Below are 19,128 nucleotides of genomic sequence, written 5' to 3'. Positions count from 1 at the left end.
AAAGCCCACTTTAACACAGATTATAAATTTAGGCACCAAATATACAGAAGAACTGGAGACATTTCCATCATCCTCAATTTAGAACTAAAATGATCTCCCTTGCCTTCTTGCAATAAATATGAAAGGGTATTTTAAAATACTTTGTATCTAGTATTTTCAGGGATTCAAGGTATCCAATCTGTTAAAATATATGGAATGGCTGAAAAGAGAAGTCTGCATTTAAGAGTGTCTGTAGAATACTTTCTTCATAGTCATTTCCAAAGGTTAAATTACCCTGAAGTTTCAAATAATGAAACCCTAATCAATTTTATTATAAAGACTGGAGTACAGCAAGAATCCATTCAATTCCTTGCACCAATTAGCTATGTCTGCTTAAAGCTCCTATAATAAACAAATTCAACACAAATTATTACCTTTTTAACGCTTGCAGAAAAATCAGCTACTATTTTCAAAATATTGTTGGTTTCAGGAAAATCCTTACAGATATAAGGTTCCTCAGCACATATTACTCTGATTGCCAGGCCTGGACCTAAACAGAAGAGTAACAATGGTATTTAATATAAATGTTATGTTTAATATAAAATTTTAAATAAAAAAAGGTCACTATTCCCAAAATATAAAACACCCCTGCCATTGTATTTTTAACCAGTTTTATTGAAATATAACTGACATATACAATTTAGGTTTTTTAAAGTGTTTAATATGAAATGCAGCTATTAGTTTCCCATCCAACTCATCATTTTTAGAATGCTTCAGTTCTGTTCACATCCATGATATACACCTCTTATTTTAATAGTCCCTGTATTAAGAATCTCAAAATTCTCCAATAAATATTTTTAATTCACAATATACATGCCAATCTATTTAAAATTACTTTCATACACAATCCTTTGCCAACACACGTTAGGGACTGAACGTCTCAAATTACTACAGTTGAAGTTCGTCATATAAACAAGTGCTAATCTCCATATGGGCTATACCTTTGCAACACTGTTTATGGAGGCAATACAGTAGTTAAGAGTAACTAACTCTGAGAAGAGCTTATTGGGGCTAGAATCCTGGTTCCAAACCCAACCTGCATAACTTTTGGCAAACTAGCCTCTGTCCCAAAATTCTCTCAGCTGGACAACAGGATCATAATAGTTTCTATTGTGAGGATCAAATAAGACAACATGTGTAAAATACTGTATTTAGCAGAATGCCTAGCACATACTAGTACTCAAGAAATGTTAACTATTACTATGCTTTTTCATTTAATTAGACCATTCCCTCAACTCATCACCCAATGACTATTGTAGAGACCTAGAAACTGAGGTATAAGATTTGCCAAGCTCAAGAACTCATAACAAAAACAGGTTAAGACTCACAGTCCTAACTTTAACAAATACCACCTCTAATTAATTTTATTTTATGACAGCAAATGACTATTTAAAAACTGAATATTTTCATTTGGTCATGAATTAAATACATACAGCACTGTGCAAAGAAATGGTTCAACCATTCAGACAAGTCAGGGGATAAGGATTTCAGAGAACTGAGTTTTAACCCTGTGGAATACATCATGGTATAGTAGAAAGAACATATAAACCCAATTTCTAACACTAAGAATTGTGTGGCAATGTTATTAAAGTATCTCTTGGCTTTCTCATCTGATGGCAACATTACATGACAATCTGTTTACACAAAGATAATGTAATATATAAATATATATACAATAAAAATGAGTATTTAATAAAATGAAATATATACAGTAAGGCACTAAAAAGAATATTTATTCCCTATCCATCCTTTCCTTTCTTTAAAGTTACATATTCCCTAAGATGATAAATTACTTCAAAACCTGTCTGAATTGATTTTTGTTCAACATGAAGGCATAGTAACAAATCAAACAGAATTCTATTTTTTACCTGGGAATGGATGCCTGGAAACTAACTCTTCTGGAAGTCCAAGTTCTCTGCCTAAGGTTCTTACTTCATCTTTATGAAAATCTTTCAAAGGTTCTATGACTTTTCCCTACAGGGAATAAAAACGCCAATCAATACAAATTAGTAACCAAAATGACATAGAAAACAAAGAGTAACAAATTATTGGCTTTTCCTGTTGTCTTTTACCTTTAAAAATCAGTTTTTAAAACTTCATCTTTTAAAGTATTTCTTCCTATGTGCTTATAAGGAATTAGATATTTTAGTGGTCTTCATATTTCTCTTTGAAATCCATTTTAAACGTAAACCTCTTAAATAGAAATAAATGAGAACAAACCTACCCACCAATCTGATTTAGTTCTCACTGTAATACAAGGAAATCAGAAAATATACTAGTGTTTAAAAATTAAAACTCTCCAAATGATACCATCAAAAAAGTGAAAAGACAACCTACAGAAGGCAAATCATATATCTAATAAAGGGCTGTAACAAGACTATATAAAAAAGAACACATACAATTCAATAATAAAAAGATAAATAAGCCAAGTTAAAAATGGGCAAAAGATCCGAATAGATATTTCTCCAAAGGTGACATATAAGTAGCCAATAAGCACATAAAAGATGATTGACATTAGCTATTTGGGAAATGCAAATCAGAGCCACAATGAGATACCTACCACTTCTCACCCACTAGGATGCCTAAAATAATAAAAAGGTACAGGTAATTCACACTCATTAGGATGGCTAATTAAAAAAAAAAAAAAACCAGAAAAGAACAAGTGTTGGGCAAGGTATGGAGAAATTGGAAGCTTTGTGCACTGTTGGTGGGACTGTAATATAGTATAACTGCTAAGGAAACATTAAGGAAGTCCCTCAAAAAATTGAAAATAATAAAACTCAGAAATCCCACTTCCTGGTACATATCCAAAAGAACTGAAAGCAGGGGCTCCAAGAGGAATCTGTAAACCCATGTTCATAGGCACAATTCACAACAACAAGAAAGTGGAAGCAATCCAAATGTCCATCGGTAGATAAATAAATTAACTATATATATATATATATATATATATATATATACACACACACACACACACACATATACACACACACACACACACACACACACACACACACACAGAATATTATTCAGCTTAAAAAGGAAATCCTATCACATGCTACAATATGGATGAAACTTGAGGACTTATACTAAGTGAAATAAGCCAGTCACAAAAAAACAAATGCTGTATGATTTCACTTATGAGGTATTTAAAGTAGTCAAATTCATTGAAACAGAAATTAGAATGGTAGGTTACCAGGGGTTAGGGAGAGGGAGAAAAGGGTAGCTGTTGCTCAACAGGTATAAAGTTTCAGTTTTGAAAAATGAAAAAGTTACAGAGATCTGTTTCACAACAATACAAATACACTTGACACCACTGAACTGTACACTTAAAAATGGTTAAGGGAGGGAGGTTTTATGCGAAAGTTCTCATAAGCTTTTACCTCCTCTCTCAACTTTCTGATAAGCTCTGTGTCGTTATGATGGGTTTTGATGAGTTCAGCTTTGCCACTTGCAACAAGGGATGCACTTTCAATTAGATCAGGCCGTAAAGTACCTTGGGCAAGGAAAACCTCCTCTGGTTTCAGGTTCATTTCTCCAATTACTTCATTGGCAATCTACAAACAACAGGAGTAAACCAGCCTTTTAAGAGATGAATTCTTCTAAAAGACAGCAACATTTTATATTTTCAGCTAAATTTCTTAAAGAGTCTTTTTGCAATATTGACCAGGAGATGAAATCTACCGTGCTCGAAAATAAACTCCTTTAAGAACACATGCTTATAAGAAGAAACGAAATTGAGTTATTTGTAGTGAGGTGGATGAACCTAGAGTCTGTCATACACAGTGAAGTAAGTCAGAAAGAGAAAAACAAATACTGTATGCTAACGCATATATATGGAATCTAAAAAAAAATGGTTCTGATGAAACTAGGGGCAGGATAGGAATAAAGATGCAGACGTAGACAATTGACTTGAGGACACGGGGAGGGAGAAGGGTAAGCTGGGACAAAGTGAGAGAGTGGCATGGACATACACACACTACCAAATGTAAAATCGATAGCTAGTGGAAAGCAGCTGCATAGGACAGGGAGATCAGCTCGGTGCTTTGTGACCACCTAGAGGGGTGGGATAGGGAGGGTGGGAATGAGACTTAAGAGGGAGGGGGTATGGGGAACATATGTATACATATAGATGATTCACGTTGTCATACAGCAGAAACTAACACAACATTGTAAAGCAATTATACTCCAATAAAGATGTAAAAAAAGAGAGAGACAAAATATTAGCAATAAAAAAGTAAAAAAAAACACATTGTCAATGTCAACCAACTATACATTAATAAAATTTTTTTAAAAGTCAAAAAAACCCTCAAAACACATGCTTAATGTGATTCAAAAAGGTATATGAACATTCCCATCAAAAGCCTAAAAAAATCTAGCCATTACCCAAAGAACTAAAATCTAATATCAACTGAAAATATCTATTCTTAAGCAGTGAAAACAACAAACTGAAAACATAAGTACATATGTTTTTTAAAAACATGAAACAGTTTTTACTAAGTCAGTATAATAGCAATATATCGTAAAACTCTTAGCCAACAAAAGAATCAAAATTAATCACAAAATTTGATTATTTGGTATAATGATAAGGAAAAAAATACTAAAATTCACATCGAAAATAGTACACATTGAAGATATTAAAAAGGTACCTTAACAAAAGTATCCCCAATGATTTTTCTTTTCTCCTCAGGACTCGTAGTCATATTTAAGGTTTTGCTAATTCTCTTTCGTGGAGTTCTGTCTTCATCTGATATTGGTAGAGTTGTTGTTCCATTGTAGAAAGAATGAGCAGCATTTATCACTGGGTAAGAGGAGAGAAGCATGTTTTAAACTAACATGATATTTGAAAATCATAAATGATAGGTCAAACTACAAACAGAAAACCCAGATGGATCCTCTGATCTCCCCGTAATTTGCCTGCATATTCTAGAACTACCAGTAAACTATGACTGACAGAGTCCATACACAGGCACTCACTGAATCTTGTTCCATTAAGAATCGTGTGGCATTAATTCTAGGGCCAGGGACTTCCCTGGTGGCACAGTGGTTAAGATATCATGCTCCAAATGCAGGGGGCCTGGGTTTGATCCCTGGTCAGGGAACTAGATTCCACATGCATGCCACAACTAAGAGTTCGCATGACACAACTAAGGAGCCAGCGAGACGCAACTAAGGAGCCTGCCTGCTACAACTAAGACCTGGCGCAACCAAATAAATAAATAAATAAATATTAATTATCTAGGGCCATAATATCACAAATTATGCTAACTGCCTCCCATCTTATTCAGTGCTTCACCACAGCAACAAGCAAAACCCCAACAAGAAGCATCACCCCAAGGGAATCAAAGCAGTGGTACATACATGGGGATCAAAGCCCTCAGAAGTGCACACTGACCAGTCTCTTGAAAAACCGAGATCTATAAACACATATTTAGTGATCCTTGGTTGTCTCTTTATTTTTTTCTGAATTTCAGTTTATATTTTATACAGCAGATTCTTATTAGTTACCTATTTTATACATATTGGTGTACATAGGTCAATCCCAACCTCCCAATTCATCCCACCCCCGCCAACACCTGCGTTCCCTCCTTGGTGTCCATACGTTTGTTCTGTACATCTATGTCTCCATTTCTGCTTTGCAAACCAGTTCACGTGTACCATTTTTCTAGACTCCACATACATGAGTTAATATACGATATATTTTTTTCCCTTTCTCACTTACTTCACTCTGTATGGCAGTCTCTAGGTCCATCAACGTCTCTACAAATGACCCAATTTTGTTCCATTTTATGGCTGGGTAATATTCCACTGTATATATGTACCACACCTTTATCCATTCGTCTGCTAATGGGCATTTAGGTTGCTTCCATGACCTGGCTATTGTAAATAGTGCTGCAATGAACACTGGGGTGCACGTGTCTTTTTCAATTATGGTTTTCTCTGGGTATATGCCCAGTAGTGGGATTGCTGAATCATATAGTAATTCTGTTTTTAGTTTTTTAAGGAGCCTCCATACTGTTCTCCATAGTGGCTGTATCAATTTACATTCCCACCAACAGTGCAAGAGGGTTCCCTTTTCTCCACACCCTCTCCAGCACTTGTTTGTAGACTTTCTGATGATGCCGACCATTCTAACTCATGTGAGGTGATACCTCATTGTAGTTTTGATGTGCATTTCTCTAATAATTAGTGATGTTGAGCAGCTTTTCATGTGCCTCTTGGCCATCTGTATGTCTCCTTTGGAGAATGTCTACTTAGGTCTTCTGCCCATTTTTTGATTGGGTTGTTTTTTAAATATTGAGCTGCATGAGCTGTTTATATATTTTGGAGATTAATCCTTTGTCCGTTGATTCGTTTCCAAATATTTTCTCCCATTCTGAAGGTTGTCTTTTCGTCTTTTTGCCTTGTTTATAGTTTCCTTTGCTGTGCAAAAGCTTTGAAGTTTCATTAGGCCCCATTTGTTTACATTTCCATTACTCTAGGAGGTGGGTCAAAAAGGATCTTGCTGTGATTTATGTCAAAGAGTGTTCTTCCCATGTTTTCCTCTGAGTTTTATAGTGTCTGGTCTTACATTTAGGTCTTTAATCCATTTTGAGCTTATTTTTGTGTATGGTGTTAGGGAGTGTTCTAATTTCATTCTTTTACATGTAGCTTTCCAGTTTTCCCATCATCATTTATTGAACAAACTGTCTTTCCTCCATTGTATATCTTTGATCCTTTCTAATATATTAGTTGACCATAGGTGCGTGCGTTTATCTCTGGGCTTTCTATCCTGTTCCATTGATCTGTATTTCTGTTTTTATGCCAGTACCATACTGCTTTGATGACTGTAGCTTTGCAATATACTCTGAAGTCATGGAATCTGATTCCTCCAGCTCCGTTTTTTTCCGACAAGATTGCTTTCCCTATTTGGGGGCTTTTGTATCTCCATACAGAGATACAGATTTTAAGATTTCTTGTTCCAGTTCTGTAAAAAAAATGCCACTAGTAACCTGATAGGAACTGCACTGAATCTGTAGACTGCTTTGGGGAGTACAGTCATTTTCACAATGTTGATTCCCCCAATCCAACAATATGGTACATCTCTCCATCTGTTTATGTCATCTTTGATTTCTTTCATCAGTGTCTTACAGTTTTCTGAGTAGAGGTATTTTTTTTTCAAATGCACTTTTTTAATAAACATCTTTATTTGAGTATAATTGCTTTACAATGGTGTGTTACCTTCTGCTTTATAACAAAGTGAATCAGTTATACATATACATATGTCCCCATATCTCTTCCCTCCTGCATCTCCCACCCTCCAACCCTCCCTAACCCACCCCGCTAGGTGGTCACAAAGCACCAAGGTATTCTCCCTGTGCTTTGTGGCTGCTTCCCACTAGCTACCTATTTTAAATTTGATAGTGTATATATGCCCAGGCCACTCTTTCCCTTTGTCAGAGCTTAACCTTCCCCCTCCCCGAACCCTCAGGTCCATTTTCTAGTAGGTCTGTGTCTTTATTCCCGATGTGCCTCTAGGTTCTTCATGACCTTTTATTTTTTTTCAGATTCCATATATATGTGTTAGCGTACGGTATTTGTTTTTCTCTTTCTGACTTACTTCACTCTGTATGACAGACTCTAGGTCCATCCACCTCACTAGAAATAAAAAAATTTCGTTTCTTTTTATGCCTGAATAATATTCCATTGTTTATATGTGCCACATCTTCTTTATCTATTCATCTGTTGCTAGACACTTAGGTTGCTTCCATATCCTGGCTATAGTAAATTGAGCTTCAATGAACATATTCGTACATGACTCTTTTTGAATTATGGTTTTCTCAGGGTATATGCCCAGTAGTGGGATTGCTGGGACATATGATAGTTCTATTTGTAGTCTTTAAAGGAACGTCCATACTGTTCTCCATAGTGGCTGTATCAATTTACATTCCCACCAGCAGTGCAAGAGTGTTCCCTTTTCTCCACACCCTCTCTAGCATTTACTGTTTGTAGATTTTTTGATGATGGCCATTCTGACCGGTGTGAGATGATCTCATTGTAGTTTTGATTTGCATTGCTCTGATGATTAATGGTGTTGAGCATTCTTTCATGTGTCTGTTGGCAACCTGTATATCGTCTTTGGAAAAAAGTCTATTTAGGGCTTCTGCCTAGGTTTGGATTGAGTTGTTTGTTTTTTTGATATTGAGCTGTATGAGTTGCTTGTAAATTTTGGAGATTAATGCTTTGTCAGTTGCTTCATTTGCAAATATTTTCTCCCATTCTGAGGGTTGTCTTTTGGTCTTGTTTATGGTTTCCTTTGCTGTGCAAAAGCTTTGAAGTTTCATTAGGTCCCATTTGTTTTTTGTTTTTATTTTCATTTCTCTAGGAGGTGGGTCAAAAAGGATCTTGCTGTGATTTATGTCACAGAGTGTTCTACCTATATTTTCCTCTATGAGTTTGATAGCGTCTGGCCTTACATTTAGGTGTTTAATCGATTTTGAGTTTATTTTTGTGTATGGTGTTAGGGAGTGTTCTAATTTCATTCTTTTACATGTAGCTGTCCAGTTTTCCGAGCACCACTTACTGAAGAGGCTGTCTTTTCTCCACTGTATATACTTTCCTCCTTTATCAAAGATAAGGTGACCATATGTGCATGGCTTTATCTCTGGGCTTTCTATTCTGTTCCATTGATCTATATTTCCGTTTTTGTGCCAGTACCATACTGTCTTCATTACCATAGCTTTGTAGTAGACTCTGAAGTCAGGTAGCCTAATTCCTCCAGCTCCGTTTTTCTTTCTCAAGATTTCTTTGGCTAATCGGGGTCTTTTGTGTTTCCATACATATTGTGAAATTTTTTGTTCAAGTTCTGTGAAAATTGCCATTGGGAGTTTGATAGGGATTGCATTGAATCTGTAGATTGCTTTGGGTCGTAGAGTCATTTTCACAATGTTGGTTCTTCCAATCCAAGAACATGGTATATCTCTCCATGTGTTTCTATAATCTTTAATTTCTTTCATCAGTGTCTTATAATTGTCTGAATACAGGTCTTTAGTCCACTTAGGTGGGTTTATTCCTAGATATTTTATTCTTTTTGTTGCAGTGGTAAATGGGAGTGTTTTCTTTATTTCACTTTCAGATTTTTCATCATTAGTGTATAGGAATGCAAGAGATTTCTGTCCATTAATTTTGTACCCTGTTACTTTACCAAATTCATTGATTAGCTCTTGTAGTTTTCTGGTAGCATCTTTAGGATACTCTATGTATAGTATCATGTCATCTGCAAACAGTGACAGCTTTACTTCTTTTCCGATTTAGATTCCTTTTATTTCCTTTTCTTCTCTGACTGCTGTGGCTAAAACTTCCAAAACTATGTTGAATAAGAGTGGTGAGAGTGGGCAACCTTGTCTTATTCCTGATCTTAGTGGAAATGCTTTCAGTTTTTCACCACTGAGGACGATGTTGGCTGTGGGTTTGTCATATATGGCCTTTATTATGTTGAGGAAAGTTCCCTCTGTGCCTACTTGCTAGAGGGATTTTATCATAAATGGGTGTTGAATTTTATCATAAGTTTTGCCTGCATCTATTGAGATGATCATATGGTGTTTCTCCTTCAATTTGTTAATATGGTGTATCACATTGATTGATTTGCATATATTGAAGAATCCTTGCATTCCTGGGATAAACCCCACGTGATCATGGTGCATGATCCCTTTAATGTGCTGTTGGATGCTGTTTCCTAGTATTTTGTTGAGGATTTTTGCATCTATGTTCATCAGTGATATTGGCCTGTAGTTTTCTTTCTTTGTGACATCTTTGTCTGGTTTTGGTATCAGGGTGATGGAAGCCTTGTAGAATGAGTTTGGGAGTGTTCCTCACTCTGCTATATTCTGGAAGAGTTTGAGAAGGATAGGTGTTAGCTCTTCTCTAAATGTTTGACAGAATTCACCTGTGAAGCCATCTGGTCCTGGGCTTTTGTTTGTTGGAAGATTTTTAATCACAGTTTCAATTTCAGTGCTTGTGATTTGTCTGTTCATATTTTCTATTTCTTCCTGGTTCAGTCTTGGAAGGTCATATCTTTCTAAGACTTGGTGCATTTCTTCCAGGTTGTCCATTTTACTGGCATATACTTGCTTGTAGTACTCTCCCATGATCCTTTGTATTTCTGCTGTGTCAGTTGTTACTTCTCCTTTTTTGTTTCTAATTCTATTGATTTAAATCTTGTCCCTATTTTTCTTGATGAGTCTGGCTAATGGTTTGTCAATTTTGTTTATCTTCTCAAAGAACCAGCTTTTACTTTTATTGCTCTTTGCTATCGTTTCCTTCATTTCTTTTTCATTTATCTATGATGTAATCTTCATGATTTCTTTTCTTCTGCTACCTTTGGGTTTTTTTATTCTTCTTTCTCTAATTGCTTTAGGTGTAAGCTTAGGTTGTTTATTTGAGATGATTGTTTCTTAAGGTAGGATTGTATTGCTATAAACTTCCCTGTTAGAATTGTTTTGCTGCATCCCATAGGTTTTGGGTCATCGTGTCTTCACTGTTATTTGTCTCTAGGCATTTTTTGATTTCCTCTTTGATTTCTTTACTGATCTCTTGGTTATTAAGTAGTGTATTGTTTAGCCTCCATGTGTTTGTATTTTTTTACAGATTTTTTCCTGTACTTAATATCTAGTCTCATAGCATTCTGGTCATAAAAGATACCTGATACGATTTCAATTTTCTTAAATTTACTACGGATTGACTTGTGACCCAAGATATAATATATCCTGGAGAATGTTAAATAAGCACTTCAGAAGAATGTGTATTCTGTTGTTTTTGGATGGAATGTCCTATAAATATCAATTAAGTCCATCTTGTTTAATGTATCATTTAAAGCTTGTGTTTCCTTATTTTCAGTTTGGATGATGTGTCCATTGGTGAAAGTGGGGTGTTAAAGTACCCTACTATTATTGTGTTATTTTCGATTTCCTCTTTTACGGCTGTTAGCATTTGCCTTTTGTATTGAGGTGCTCTTATGTTGGATGCATTAATTTTTACAATTGTTATATCTTCTTCTTGGATCAATCCTTTGATCATTATATAGTGTCCTTTGTCTCTTGTAATAGTCTTTTTTTTAAAGTCTATTTTGTCCGATATGAGAATTGTTACTCCAGCTTTGATTTTCATTTGCATGGAGTATCTTTTTCCATCCCCTCACTTTCAGTCTGTATGCATCCTTAGGTCTGAAGTGGGTCTCTTGTAGACAGCATATATACGGACCTTGTTTTTGTATCCAATCAGCCAGTCTATGTCTTTTGGTTGGAGCATCTAATCCATTTACATTTTAGGTAATTATCGATATGTATGTTCCTATTACCATTTTCTTAATTGTTTGGGTTTGTTATTGTAGGTCTTTTCTTTCTCTTGTGTTTCCTGCCTAGAGAAGTTCTTTTAGCATTTGTTGTAAAGCTGGTTTGGTGGTGCTGAACTCGCTTAGCATTTGCTTGTCTGTAAAGATTTTAATTTCTCTGCCAAATCTGAAAGAGATCCTTGCTGGGTAATCTTGGTTGTAGGTTTTTCTCCTTCATCACTTTAAATATGTCCTGACACTCCCTTCTGGCTTGCAGTTTCAGCTGAAAGATCAGCTGTTAACCTTAAGGGGATTCCCTGGTGTGTTATTTGTTGTTTTTCCCTTGCTGCTTTTAATATTTTTTCTTTGTATTTAATTTTTGATAGTTGGATTAATATGTGTCTTGGCATGTTTCTCCTTGTATTTATCCTGTATGGAACTCTCTTTGCTTCCTGGACTTGATTAACTATTTCCTTTCTCATATTAGGGAACTCTTCAACTATAATCTCTTCAAATATTTTCTCAGTTCATTTCTTATTCTCTTCTTCTTCTGGGATCCCTAAAATTCGAATGTTGGTGCGTTTAATGTTGTCCCACAGGTCTCTGACTGTCCTCAATTCTTTTCATCCTTTTCTCTTTATTCTGCTCTGCAGTAGTTATTTCCACTATTTTATCTTCTAGGTCACTTATCCAATCTTCTGCCTCAGTTATTCTGTTATTGATCCCTTCTAGAGAATTTTAAATTTCATTTATCGTGTTGTTCATCACTGTTTGTTTGCTCTTAGTTCTTCTAGGTCCTTGTTAAACATTTCTTATATGTTCTCCATTCTATTTCCAAGATTTCTGATCATCTTTACTATCACTATTCTGAATTCTTTTTCAGGTAGACTGCCTATTTGCTCTTCATTTGTTAGGTCTGGTTTGTTTTTACACTGCTCCTTCATCTGCTGTGTGTTTCTCTATTTTCTCATTTTGCTTAACTTACTGTGTTTGGGGTCTCCTTTTTGCAGGCTGCAGTCTGTAGTTCCCGTTGTTTTTGGTGTCTGTCCCCAGTGGCTAAAGTTGGTTCAGTGGGTTGTGTAGGCTTCCTGGTGGAGGGGACTAGTGCCTGTGTTCTGGTGGATGAGGCTGAATCTTGTCTTTCTGGTGGGCAGGTCCACGACTGGTGGTGTGTTTTGGGGTGTCTGTGGCCTTTTTATGATTTTAGGCAGCCTCTCTGCTAATGGGTGGGGTTGTGTTCCTGTCTTGCTAGTTGTTTGGCACAGGGTGTCCAGCACTGTAGCTTGCTGGTCATTAAGTGAAGCTGGGTCTTCGTACTGAGATGCAGATCTCTGGGAGATTTTTGCCATTTGATATTATGTGGAGCTGGGAGGTCTCTTGTGGACCAGTGTCCTGAAGTTGGCTCTCCCACCTCAGTGGCACAGCCCTGACGCCTGGCTGAGGCACCAAGGCTCAGAATAAAATGGAGAAAAGAAAGAAAGAAAAGAAACAAAAAAAAGAAAGAAAGAAGATAAAATAAAGTAATTAAAATAAAAAATTATTTAAAAAAAATTTTAAGTAATTAATAAAAAACAAAAACACACACACAGATGCCTAGGACAAATGGTAAAAGCAAAGCTATAAAGACAAAATCACACACAAAAGCATACACATACACACTCACAAAAAGAGAAAAAGGGAGAAATATATATATATCCTTGCTCCCAAAGTCCACCTCCTCAATTTGGGATGATTCGTTGCCTATTCAGGTATTCCACAGATGCAGGGTACTTGAAGTGCATTGTGGAGATTTAATCTGCTGCTCCTGCTGCTGCTGGGAGAAATTTCCCTTTCTCTTTTTTGTTCACACAGCTCCTGAGGTTCAGCTTTGGCTTTGCACCCGCCTCTTCATGTAGGTCACCTGAGGGCCTCTGTTCTTCACTCAGGACGGGGTTAAAGGAGCAGCTGATTCGGGGGCTCTGGCTCACTCAGGCCAGGGGGATGGAGGGGTACAGAATGCGGAGCGAACCTGCCACGGCAGAGGTCAGAGTGACGATGCACCAGCCTGAGGTATGCAGTGTTCTCCCGGGGAAGTTGTCCCTGGATCACGGAACCCTGGCAGTGGCGGGCTACACAGGCTCCCGGGAGGGACGGTATGGATAGTGACCTGTGCTTGCACATAGGCTTCTTGGTGGCTGCAGTAGCAGCCTTAGCGTCTCATGCCTGTCTCTGGGGTCCACGCTGCTAGCCGCCTGAGTACAGGTCTTTTAACTCCATTGGTAGGTTTATTCCTAGGTATTTTATTTTATTTGTTGTAGTGGTAAATGGAATTCTTTCCTTAATTGTTCTTTCTGATCTTCTGTTGTTAGTGTATAGGAATGCAAGAGGTTTCGGTATGTTGATTTTGTATCCTGCAACTTTACCAAATTCATTGATTAGCTCTGGTAGTCTTCTGGTAGCATCTTTAGGATTTTCTAAGTATAAGTATCATGTCATCTGCAGCGACAGTTTTACTTCTTCTTTTCCGGTTTGTATTCCTTTTATTTCTTTTTCTTCTCTGGTTGCCATGGCTAGGACTTCCAAAATTATGTTGAATAACAGCAGCGAGAGTGGACATCCTTGTCTTGTTCCTGATCTTAGAGAAAATGCTTTCAGTTTTTCACCATTGAGAATGATGTTTGCTGTGGGTTTGTCGTATATGGCCTTTATTATGTTCAGATAGGTTCCCTCTATGCCCACTTTCTGGACAGTTTTTATTCTTAGCATAAATGATGTTGAATTTTGTCAAAAGCTTTTTCTGCATCTATTGAGATGATCATATGGTTTGTATTTTTCAAGTTGTTAATATAGTGTATCACATTTATTGATTTGTGTATATTGAAGAAGCCTTGAAACGCTGGGATAAACCCCACTTGATCATGGTGTATGATCCTTTTAATGTGCTGTTGGATTCTGTTTGCTAGTATTTTGTTGAGGATTTTTGCATCTACATTCATCAGTGATATTGGTGTGTAATTTTCTTTTTTTGTAGTATCTTTATCTGGTTTCGGTATCAGGGTGATGGCGGCCTCATACAATGAGTTTGGGAGTGTTCCTTCCTCTGCAATTTTTTGGAAGAGTTTGAGAAGGATGGGTGTTAGCTCTTCTCTAAATGCTTGAGAGAATTCACCTGTGAAGCCATGTGGTCCAGGACTTTTGTTTGCTGGAAGATTTTTAATCACAGTTTCAATTTCTTTACTTGTGATTGATCTATTCATATTTTCTATTTCTTCCTGGTTCAGTCTTGGAAGGTTATACCTTTCTAAGAAGTTGTCTATTTCTTCCAGGTTGTCCATTTTATTGGCACAGAGTTGCTTGTAGCAGTCTCTTAGTATGCTTTGTATTTCTGCCGTGTCCATTGTAACATTCCCTTTTTCATTGCTAATTTTATTGATTTGAGTCCTCTCCCTCTTTTTCTTGATGAGTTTGGCTAAAGCTTCATCAATTTTGTTTATCTTCTCAAATAACCAGCTTTTAGATTTATTGATCTTTGCTAGCATTCCCCCTTTTTTTTTCATTTATTTCTGATTTGAAAATGATTTCTTTCCTTCTACTAACTGGGTTTTGTTTGTTCTTCGTTCTGTAGTTCCTTTAGGTGTAAGATTAGATTGTTTATTTGAGATTTTTCTTGTTTCCTGAGATAGGATTGTATTGTTATAAACTTCCCTCTTAGAACTGCTTTCGTTGCATCCCATAGGTTTTGGATTGTCGTGTTTTTGTTGTCATTTGTCTCTAGATATTTTCTGATTTCCTCTTTGATTTCTTCAGTGATCTCTTAGTTATTTAACTTATTGTTTAGCCTTCATGTGTTTGTGTTTTTTAACATTTTTCTCCCTGTAACTGACTTCTAATCTCATAGCAGTGTGGTCGGAAAAGATGCTTCATATGATTTCAATTTTCTTAAATTTACCAAGGCTTGATTTGTGACCCAAGATGTGACCTAACCTGGAGAATGTTCTGTGTGCACTTGAGAAGAAAGTGTAATCTCCTGTTTTTGAATGGAATGTCCTATAAATATCAATTAACTCTATCTTGTCTATTGTGTCATTTAAAGCTTGTGTTTCCTTATTAATCTTCTGTCTGGATGATCTGCCCATTGGTGTAATGAGGTGTTAAAGCCCCTCACTATTACTGTGTTACTGTCAATTTCCTCTTTTATAGCTGTTAGCATTTGCCTTATGTACTGAGGTGCTCCTATGTTGGGTGCATATATATTTATAATTGTTATATATTCCTGGATTGCTCCCTTAATCATTATATGGTGACCTTCCTTGTCTCTTGCAACATTCTTTATTTTACAGTCTATTTTATCTGATATGAGTATTGCTATCCAGCTTTCCTTTGGTATCCATTTGCATAGAGTATCTTTTTCCAACCCCTCACTTTCAATCTGTTTGTATCTGTAGGTGTGAAGTGGGTCTCTTGTAGACAGCATATATATGAGTCTTGCTTTTGTATCATTTCAGCGAGCCTGTGTCTTTTGGTTGGAGCATTTAATCCATTCACGTTTAAGGTAATTATCGATATGTATGTTTCTATTAACGTTTTTTTAATTGTTTTGGGTTTGTTTCTGTAGGTCCTTTTCTTCTCTTGTGTTTCCCACTTAGAGAAGTTCCTTTAGCATTTGTTGTAGAGCTGGTTTGCTAGTGCTGAATTCTCTTAGCCTTTGCTTGTCTGTAAAGCTTTTGATTTCTCCATCGAAATCGAATGTGATCCTTGCTAGCTAGAGTAATCTTGACTGTAGGTTCTTCCATTTCATCACTTTAAATATATCATGCCACTCCCTTCTGGCTTGTAGATTTTCTGCTGAGAAATCAGCTGTTAACCTTATGGGAGTTCCCTTGTATGTTCTTTGTCATTTTTCCCTTGTTGCTTTCAATAATATTTCTTTGTCTTTAATTTTTGTCAGTTTGTTTACTATGTGTCTCGGCGTGTTTCTCCTTGGGTTTATCCTGCCTGGGACTCTCTGCGCTTCCTGGACTTGGGTGGCATTTTCCTATCCCATGTTAGGGAAATTTATGATTATAATCTCTTCAAATATTTTCTCGGGTCCTTTATCTCTCTGTTCTCCTTCTGGGACCCCTAAAATGTGAATGTTGGTGCATTTAATGTTGTCCCAGAGGTCTCTTAGTCTGTCTTCATTTCTTTCCATTCTTTTTTCTTTATTCTGTTCCACGGCAGTGAATTCCACCATTCTGTCTTCCAGGTCACTTATCTGTTCTTCAGCCTCAGTTATTCTGCTACTGTTTCCGTCTAGTGTATTTTTCATTTCAGTTATTGTATTGTTCATCTGTTTGTTCTTTAATTCTTCTAGGTGTTTGTTCTTTAATTGTTCTAGGTCTTAGTTAAACATTTCTTGGATCATCTCAATCTTTGCCTCCATTCTTTTTCCAAGGTCCTGGATCATCTTCACTATCATTATTCTGAATTCTTTTTTTGGAAGGTTCCCTACCTTCACTTCATTTAATTGTTTTTCTGGGGTTTTATCTTCTTCCTTCATCTAATACACAGTCCTCTGCCTTTTCATTTTGTCTATCATTCTGTGAAGGTGGTTTTTGTTCCACAGGCTGCAGAATTGTAGTTCTTCTTCCTTCTGCTCTCTCTCCAAACCCCACACTCCAGAGGCCCCCCTTTGGCCGTGGTGCCTCTCCCCTTCCACAGAGGTCCTAAGCAGAGGCCCCGCCCCATGCTTGAACATCACCCTGCCTAGGCCCTGCCCCGAAGGTCTTTTCTGGCTGCATGTGTCCTGAGCCTAGCCCCCGCCTCCCACTCAAACGTCACCCCTGGCTGTTCTTTTAAAGAGCAAAGAATTTAAAAAACTAGGATCTTTATTTGGTAGCAAGGCTGAACAATTGGTGGGCTTCACTGTAAGATGCCAAGGCACCTGGCTACTTCACTGGAGAACACCAGTGAATTTGTGGGTCTTTCTCTTAAGCTGGCCAATTACGCAGAGAAGACACCTCCGATTTCCAGCTTATCAGCACTGTGATAGTTTGAATAGAGGAAGTGGCAAGGGGGAGGGAGATACCATTCAGTACATAAGATTTTTACTTCATCTTACTTCCACCCTCAGCTATGCCTGGCATTGAGATGCCCAAGAATAAAATCTCTCTTGTTTAGCCTAGAGTTTGTAGAGAATAAATCCACAGTCTTCTGATAAGGAGGGATAGCAACAGTGTGTTCCTGTTTTAAGGAAAAAGGATCTGCTTCTCAGATTTTTAACCAATCCATTTTAGGCTAACCCAGTCAACCAGGTCCCATAGGGGAGTCAAAGTTTCCAACTCTTGAGCCTACACGTAAGTCTTCTGTTTTGTTGGCTTCCTTCCCTCACCCCACACCCCAAGGTTTTGGAGTCCTCCATTCTACTATGACAGTTAACAAGGACAGATGCAGGTTTTTGTGGAGCTGAAACTTAAACAACTTGGGGGTCCTCTTCAAGAAAAAGAATAACAAATCAGGAGAGGGAGAAGATGGCGGAAGAGTAAGACGCGGAGATCACCTTCCTCCCCACAGATACATCAGAAATACATCTACATGTGGAACAACTCCTACAGAAAACCTACTGAACGCTGGCAGAAGACCTCAGACCTCCCAAAAGACAAGAAACTCCCCACGTACCTGGGTAGGGCAAAAGAAAAAAGAATAAACAGAGACAATAGAATAGGGACGGGACCTGCACCAGTGGGAGGGAGCCGTGAAGGAGGAAAGGTTTCCACAAACTAGAAGCCCCTTTGCGGGCGGAGACTGCGGGTGGCGGAGCGGGGGAGCTTCGGAGCCATGGAGGAGAGCGCAGCAACAGGGGTGCAGAGGGCAAAGTGGAGAGATTTCCGCACAGAGGATCGGTGCTGACCAGCAGTCACCAGCCCCAGAGGCTGGTCTGCTCACCTGCTGGGGCGGACGGGGCTGGGAACTGAGGCTCAGGCTTTGGTCTGAGCGCGGGGAGAGGACTGGTGGTGTGAACACAGCCTAAAGGGGTTAGTGCACCAAGATTAGCCAGGAGGGAGTCCAGGAAAAGTCTGGACCTGTCGAAGAGGCAAGAGACTTTTTCTTCCCTCTTTGTTTCCTGGTGCGCGAGGAGAAGGGATTAAGAGTGCTGCTTAAATGAGCTCCAGAGACAGGTTCCAGCCGCGGCTATCAGCACTGACCCCAGAGACAGGCATGGGACGCTAAGGCTGCTGCTGCCGCCACCAAGAAGCCTGTGTGCGAGCACAGGTCACTCTCCACACCTCCCTTCTGGGGAGCCTGTGCAGCCCGCTACTGCCACGGTCCAGGGATCCAGGGACAACTTCCGCAGGAGAACACACGGCGCGCCTCAGGCTGGTGCAACGTCATGCCGGCCTCTGTCGCCGCAGGCTCGCCCCACACTCCACCCACACTCCGTACCCCTCTCTCCCCCCAGGCTGAGTGAGCCAGAGCCCCCCGAATTAGCGGCTACTTTAACCCTGTCCTGTATGAGTGAAGAACAGACACCCTCCGGCGACCTACATGCAGAGGCGGGGCCAAACCCAAAGCTGAACCCCGGGAGCTGTGCGAACAAAGAAGAGAAAGGGAAATCTCTCCCAGCAGCCTCAGGAGCAGCAGATTAAATCTCCACAATCAACTTGATGTACCCTGCATCTGTGAAATACCTGAATAGACAACAAATCATCCCAAACTGAAGAGGTGGACATTGAGAGCAAGATTTATGATTTTTTCCCCTCTTTCAATTTTTGTGACTGTGTATGTGTAGGCTTCTGTGTGAGATTTTGTCTGTATAGCTTTGC

The 19,128-nt window shown here is 38.3% G+C and overlaps 1 protein-coding gene across 3 annotated transcripts in view; it reads right to left on the bottom strand.

The window, feature by feature from the left end:
• Positions 1–19,128, bottom strand: part of GMPS (guanine monophosphate synthase) — a 114,045-nt gene that overhangs the window by 10,895 nt on the left and 84,022 nt on the right. For all 3 annotated transcript variants that reach the window (XM_033855401.2, XM_033855402.2, XM_073803821.1), the window contains 4 exons: positions 4,689–4,840; positions 3,423–3,596; positions 1,908–2,013; positions 414–529 (listed from right to left, as the gene is read on the bottom strand). In XM_033855401.2, coding sequence (XP_033711292.1) covers positions 414–529; positions 1,908–2,013; positions 3,423–3,596; positions 4,689–4,840 — 548 coding nt within the window. The remainder of the gene's footprint in view (positions 1–413; positions 530–1,907; positions 2,014–3,422; positions 3,597–4,688; positions 4,841–19,128) is intronic.

Source organism: Tursiops truncatus, chromosome 4 (assembly GCF_011762595.2).
Source record: "Tursiops truncatus isolate mTurTru1 chromosome 4, mTurTru1.mat.Y, whole genome shotgun sequence".
NCBI lineage: Eukaryota > Metazoa > Chordata > Mammalia > Artiodactyla > Delphinidae > Tursiops > Tursiops truncatus.
This window is presented reverse-complemented; position numbering and strand designations above follow the sequence as displayed.